Genomic DNA, 7,375 nt, shown 5'->3' with positions numbered 1-7,375 from the left:
GGGGTGTCCACATACTTTTGTATATATAGTGTATTTTAGTGGTTATTTATACAGAACATTTGTATAAAACCCGTATAAACTGTATTTACATGACAATGTTTTAGGTTGACAATAATTATATTACATAATTATGCCGCTACAGCCATTCATTCCAATTAAAATCGTTTGGATTTCTCCCTGACCAATATGGCTGCCATTTTCACCCCATTCTGAGGGTTTATCACATATCTCTTTTAGTAATTTCATAGGATCTCTATGGGGTGGGGGCTGTCATGCCGTAAACCTCCGGTAACATTGCTACAGTTGATTATCTACCCAGCCATGCAAACACACTCCTCTGCCTCAACCTCTGGGTGACGGACAAACACACACACGTTTGTTCGTTTGTACACAATTTTACAGGATAGACAGGATGGGGCAACCCTCTGGATAAAGACCCCAGACACAGAAGGGGTACCAGAGGCCCAGATGCTGCTACAAGAATGGTTTCCTAGTTCTCTATCTGGTTCAGCAACAATGGCGTTACTAATATTAGCATAGTATCCATCCCCCTACCCGGCAAGTAATGTTCTGTTCTTTCTTCAACTCTACCTTCCGAGGTATCATAAAAAACCAAGGGTCAAGTACTACATGAGTATATAAGGTCATAGAGTGAGTATATATATGCATTTCACACAGTTCATAATGCATAAATATATACATGCACACAGAGGGGGTGCTGTACGCTCAATGAAGGATAACGAAGGATAACATATCCTCGTGAGACAAAATCAATAAACGAGATCAATAAATGAGACACACACACAAACACACACTCAGGAGATACAGGAGAGACCTGTAGGAGCACCAGGCATGTCCGCGAAGGGTGTGTGTGTTAGGGATGTGTGTGTGGGGTGTGTGTGTGTTAGGGGTGTGTGTGTGAGGGGTGTGTGTGAGGGGTGTGTGTGTTAGGGGTGTGTGTGTTAGGGATGTGTGTGTGGGGTGTGTGTGTGAGGGGTGTGTGTGTGAGGGGTGTGTGTGAGGGGTGTGTGTGTTAGGGGTGTGTGTGTGAGGGGGGTGTGTGTTAGGGGTGTGTGTGTGAGGGGGGTGTGTGAGGGGTGTGTGTGTGAGGGGTGTGTGTGAGGGGTGTGTGTGAGGGGTGTGTGTGTTAGGGGTGTGTGTGTGAGGGGTGTGTGTGAGGGGTGTGTGTGTTAGGGGTGTGTGTGTGAGGGGGGTGTGTGTTAGGGGTGTGTGTGTGAGGGGGGTGTGTGTGAGGGGTGTGTGTGTTAGGGGTGTGTGTGTTAGGGATGTGTGTGTGGGGTGTGTGTGTTAGGGGTGTGTGTGTGAGGGGTGTGTGTGAGGGTGTGTGTGTGAGGGGTGTGTGTGAGGGGTGTGTGTTGAGGGTGTGTGTGTGAGGGGTGTGTGTGAGGGGTGTGTGTGAGGGGTGTGTGTGTTAGGGGTGTGTGTGTGAGGGGGGTGTGTGAGGGGGGTGTGTGAGGGGTGTGTGTGTTAGGGGTGTGTGTGTGAGGGGGGTGTGTGTGAGGGGGGTGTGTGTGAGGGGGGTGTGTGTGAGGGGGGTGTGTGTTAGGGGTGTGTGTGTGAGGGGGGTGTGTTAGGGGTGTGTGTGTGAGGGGGGTGTGTGTGAGGGGTGTGTGTGTGAGGGGGGTGTGTTAGGGGTGTGTGTGTGAGGGGGGGGTGTGTGAGGGGGGTGTGTGTGAGGGGGGTGTGTGAGGGGGGTGTGTGTGAGGGGTGTGTGTGTGAGGGGGGTGTGTGAGGGGGGTGTGTGAGGGGTGTGTGTGTTAGGGGTGTGTGTGTGAGGTGTGTGTGAGGGGTGTGTGAGGGGGGTGTGTGAGGGGGGTGGTGTGAGGGGTGTGTGTGTGAGGGGGGTGTGTGTGAGGGGGGTGTGTGTGAGGGGGGTGTGTGTGAGGGGGGTGTGTGTTAGGGGTGTGTGTGTGAGGGGGGTGTGTGTGAGGGGGGTGTGTGTGAGGGGGGGTGTGTGTGAGGGGTGTGTGTGTGAGGGGGGTGTGTGTGAGGGGGGTGTGTGTTAGGGGTGTGTGTGTTAGGGGTGTGTGTGTGAGGGGTGTGTGTGTGAGGGGTGTGTGTGAGGGGGGTGTGTGTGTTAGGGGGGTGTGTGAGGGGGGTGTGTGAGGGGTGTGTGTGAGGGGGGTGTGTGTGAGGGGTGTGTGTGAGGGGGGTGTGTGTGTTAGGGGGGTGTGTGAGGGGGGTGTGTGAGGGGTGTGTGTGAGGGGTGTGTGTGTTAGGGGTGTGTGAGGGGTGTGTGTGTTAGGGGTGTGTGAGGGGTGTGTGTGTTAGGGGTGTGTGAGGGGTGTGTGTGCGCGTGTCATGAGTCCCACATGAGGAGAAAAAACTACAACGACATAAAAACAAACGACAGGACCGAGTGAAGAGTCAGACGCTTCTCCTGATTTCTTTCTCCTCTTCCGCTTGAAAGGTCATAGTTCACAGGTTACAAGTTTACAACACAAGCAATACTTTTTTGCCAACAAAGGACATGTTGTTGTGAGTTCTGCCATGGAGATGGGACCTGGTGTAACGTTGGAACGGGCTAGCTCCCTCTTCCCCCTGAGTGATGGTATATGCATATAATAACACGCCCACAACGAAACTACAAGCAGAGCTAAAACACATATCCCTGCTCTTATTTTTCGCTATGTGTGTGTGTGTGCGTGTGTGATGCGTGTGTGTGTGCGTGTGTGATGCGTGTGTGTCTGTGTGTGCGCGCGTGCGTGCATGCGTGTGTGTGTGTGTTGTTGTTGTTTTGGCTGCCAGCATCTCCTACATGTTGTTTCAAGTAATTTGGCAACATACACAGATAGCTTATCGTTTCACTCAAGAAAAACAAAATGGCTGCCAGAGATGGAGGAGGCTAACTGTACAACCTCCCGGCCTCTCAGTGCCACCCTGCCGTTGCTACGACTACGGCTACAGCTCGGCGGGGCCCGCCGGGCCAGATAGGTAAAATGCACGGCTTGCTAGGGCCTGGACTCAAACACTGTTTACATCATAGCACCAGTTATGGCGGGGAAATGTACACAACGCTAGGACATAGGTATTTATTTTGGCTACATATGCTGTACTACAACACGTTGACATACCCCACCCATTAACTAGAAAAGAAGGTCTAAACACCTCCTCCTCCTCATCTCTTCCTTTAAGTTGAAGCTTCCACTGTACTGCACTGTACACAGATCCAGGACAGACTTCTTCTTCTTGTTTTTTCTCTATTTTACAGTTCGAAACAAATAAACGATAACAATCTCTCTCTACAGTTTTCAGATAATTGTATTATTATAATTTTTTATATAAGTCGTCTTAAAACCGTGACTAATCAATCAAACTCATGTAAAATGAAAAGAACAAAACACCAAAAACCTGAAATGCATGCCATTGTTTATGACATCATCGGTGTGTGTGTGTAACGTGTGTGTGTGTGTGTGTGTGTGTTGTCGCTATTTTGAGTGCAGAGGTTGTCTCCTTCCTCTCTTTCATTTCATCAATAGTTTTTTATAAACCAACTGTGGTGCAGAAACAGTGATGATGGTAAAACAGGAATTTAAAAACAAACATTAAACATTTAAAATCACTGAGTGAAAAATGAGGAAGATTTTCCAACATAACACATCCCAGAAACAACTGTATTAGATTTTACACCACATCACTTTTGTTTTTATTTATCTTTTGTCCTTTTTTTCCAGGAACCACTTGTACACTACAACCTTGCTTGCCAAATGTCCTTGTTTCCCAAAAACCCTTCAAATAAACAAAACACAGCCCCTCTCGCTCTGTATCTTTACAATAGATTTTGTCCGACTGGTGTTTTCTCAAAGGAAGATTGCATAATTCTGAGATGAGTTTGTTGTGATGATTTCAGATTGTTTGTTTGTTTTGCAGGGGTCTTTTGAGGATCTGACAGTCACGTCTTGTGAGTCTGTGTACTTCAAATCATTCATGGTCCGTCAGAGTGGGAGAAAAGGTACATTTCTCTAGAGGAGGTCTTGTGTAAACAGAGGGTATTTATTCCATGTTGTGCTGATGGCAGGCTTGGCAAAAAGGACGCTTTGTGTCTGATCTTCTCTTGCTCTACAGTTTGTACCTAGAAAGACAGAGATACAGGAACTGACATCAGGTCTGAGTGGATGAACTGTATCTGATAATCAGTAGCTGATTCAGGTAAAAACACACCAATCAACCCTCTTTCATAAATTACTTTCTAGTAACGATAAATATGCTTTCCCTATTTTCTCTCTCTCTCTCTCTCTCTCTCTCTCTCTCTCTCTCTCTCTCTCTCTCTCTCTCTTCTCTCTCTCCTCTCTCTCTCTCTCTCTCTCTCTCTCTCTCTCTCTCTCTCTCATCTCTCTCTCTCTCTCTCTCTCTCTCTCTCTCTCTCTCTCTCTCTCTCTCTCTCACTCACTCACTCACTCACTCACTCACTCACTAATAACAGTCCCAGATGTACACAGACAGTGACATGGACACTGACCTGCTCTACCCCCTCTAGGGTGTGGCCTTTCTCTCAGCCAGGGACCCAGCTCTGGGGTCCCTGCTTGTTGCTGGTGAAGCTGCCCAGGTTGGGTCCGTTCAGGTTGGCCAGGGAGTCAAAGTTAAAGTCCAGGCCATCTGCGTCCATCAGCTCGTTTCTGATGATGGACTCCATGTCACACTCCAGGCTCCCGTTAAACATGTCCAGGTCCAGGTCGGTAGGGAAGCGGTCGGGGCCTACAGAGCAGATCCCACCGCTTCCACCAACACTCCCGTTCAGGAAGAGGGACGAGTCAATCTGCATCATGGAGGAGCCGTTCGATCCAAGTCCCAGCGGAGAGTGCAGGAGCTGCTGCTTGGCGTTAGCCAGGCTGTTTGCCTCGTTGTTCAGGCTCGGACCCCCGTTCAGTGTCCTCAGGGAGCCCTGGTTGTGGTTGTGCAGGAGCACCCCCTGCCCTAACGCCGTGGTCCCAAAGGTCATCATGGGATCGCCGCGGAGAACAAAGCCTCGCCTGGAGTTCTGGGAGATAACAGCGGCGGCGCTGGCCTGTGACATCAGCGGGTCAGACTGGGTCATCATTACGTCGCTGTGACTGTGGCCCTCTGAGTTGAGCAGGTCCTGCAGGGTCTGGCTGCCGAAGCGGGAGATGCAGGAGAAGGACGTCTGCTTATTCTCCTGGATGGTCTGCATGGGGGCGGGCCGCAGGGAGGAGCCCGCTGTGAGGGGACCAAAGATGGAGTTACAGTAGCCACCGCCGCCTGCAGCATTAGAGGGGGATGGAGTAGAGGGAGAGGTGGTTGGGGAGGAGGAGCCCAGTCCGGCAAGCTTGGAGCCAAAGCTGAGCCCGGAGGATCCTCTCTGGGTGGCTGGTACGGTTGGGGTGGGGGCCAGGGCGATGTTATCCAGCAGCTCATCCATCAGGTCGTCCGTCAGCCCCTCGTTCAGGTTCATGGTGCCCGCCAGGTCTGCCAGGCGAGGCAGCTCTGTGGGCAGTCCCTTCCCATTGGGCGTGGGGGTGTTCCCAGGCGACAGTGCCTCGCCGGGACTGGAGTAGAGCATGGGCGATAGTGGCGGCTCATCGTCCAGCACCTCGTCCAGCTCTGGGTTGGCCAGGATGGGTGAGAGGCGCCCACTCAGCGTGCTGGCATTGGAGTTGGTGCGTGAACGGAAGTCTGTCCAGGCATCCAGCTCCTCACTGCTCCGTGATGTGGGGCTGCCCGGCCACTTGGAAAGCCCTGAGGGGCTGTCTCCGCCCCCCTCGCCGGCCACCACTGCCTGAAGGGCCGCCTTCTTCTTGGCTGCGCGGCCGCGGGCAGACTTGGTGTACTTGTTGCTGTTGTCCATGGAGACAGCACGGCGCCGGGGGGCCTTCCCGCCCTTCCCGCCCTCCGGGTTTATCATCCACCAGGAACTCTTTCCTGTTCCCTCGTTCTGGACACGGATGAAACGACTGTGGAGGGAGAGGTTGTGCCGGATGGAGTTCTGTCAGAGAGAGGGAGAAGAAAGAGAGAACGTTTTATAGAGTCCACTACAGTGCTCAAAATCTTACAATGTTATTATGCAAACAATGCAAGTCATCAGCAGAGTCTTCATATTCTTTTCATTCTCATATGTATGATTGTATGAATCATGATCACTAAGTCCAGGCACATTTATTTCGAACCCACCCATTAAGTTTGTACTAGAGCAGAACTATAAGTTCTTTGGGACTAGCATTGCTAGAATAGAGCACCAAGCCCATTGCTTTGACTGTTCATTCACTGCTGAATGGACGGCCCCAGATAGCAACACATCAATAACATGCAGCAACAATTAGCATTGAAGTTCCTATTGTAGTGTGTGTGTGTGTGTGTGGTGTGTGTGTGTGTGTGTGTGTGTGTGTGTGTGTGTGTGTGTTGTGTGTGTGTGTGTGGTGTGTGTGGTGTTGTGGTGTGTGTGTGTGTGATTTAAGATGCGTTAACACAGGAAGCCCAATTCTGATATTTCTTTCACTAATTGTGAAAAGCTCTGATGTGATTGGGCAAAAGACCAATTAGTGGAAAAAATATCAGAATTGGGCTTCCTGTGTGAACACTCTATCATTAATCACACACACACACATACAAAGGGACCCCTGTCAAGGCTTTGCGTAACAGGTATGTTTTGAAGAGTGTGTGTGCGTGGCAGGGGGATTGTGAGTCATCGTTGGCGTGTATTGATCTGAGACGAGCGCCTTCATGTTCAGAGCAGAGCGGGGAGGCCCACAGCAGGGGACCGGACGCCACACACACACACACACACACACACACACACACACACACACACACACACACACACACCACACACACACACACACACACACACACACACACACACACACACACACACACACACACAGGGCAGGCAGGTAGCACTTATTCATCATCAAATACTCAGTTGGTTAGTTTATATAACAGGGATGTGGCTGAATAATACCGCAGCATTGTCAGATGAAAACCTGACTAGAGCACAGAGCAGGGACTAGGGATGGTTATTACAAGTGGATTGACTTGTTGTGAGGAAGCAAGAGGGACTTGTCGTGATCATGAGGATAATGAGTTGTATTTAGAGTATACAGTAGCAGAGATGCAGAGCGAAACGCTGCTCTGGTCCAGCAGGTGCTTCTATAATCAGATCTAATGATGTTTGAAGCTGTTGTTTTCTAACTCCTGATTGGATCTAGAGTGCCATTAACCTCAGCTATGTGATCCTGAGTGGAAAAGTTGCTAAGAATGTGGTGCTAGCAATTCCAGGGTCGTGGGTTCGATCCCTGCTAGAGGCATACTATTGTTTGTTCATTGACGTCAATAGGAACCTCACAGTACAATAGAAAGCAGGTCAGGACTTTCCAGTTCTCTCATCACTGGATGTGAGAGA

General features: G+C 50.3%; 1 protein-coding gene across 1 annotated transcript in view; it reads right to left on the bottom strand.

The window, feature by feature from the left end:
- Positions 1-3,039: 3,039 nt before the first annotated feature.
- Positions 3,040-7,375, bottom strand: part of foxo3b (forkhead box O3b) — a 52,147-nt gene continuing 47,811 nt past the window's right edge. Inside the window, exons 2-3 of the mRNA XM_029736506.1 lie at positions 4,481-5,962; positions 3,040-4,093 (exon numbers count right to left, since the gene is read on the bottom strand). Of these exons, the coding sequence (XP_029592366.1) occupies positions 4,514-5,962 (1,449 nt within the window). The 3' untranslated portion in view covers positions 3,040-4,093; positions 4,481-4,513. The remainder of the gene's footprint in view (positions 4,094-4,480; positions 5,963-7,375) is intronic.

The sequence above is a fragment of the Salmo trutta genome, chromosome 1 (genome assembly GCF_901001165.1).
Source record: "Salmo trutta chromosome 1, fSalTru1.1, whole genome shotgun sequence".
NCBI classification, from domain to species: domain Eukaryota; kingdom Metazoa; phylum Chordata; class Actinopteri; order Salmoniformes; family Salmonidae; genus Salmo; species Salmo trutta.
This window is presented reverse-complemented; position numbering and strand designations above follow the sequence as displayed.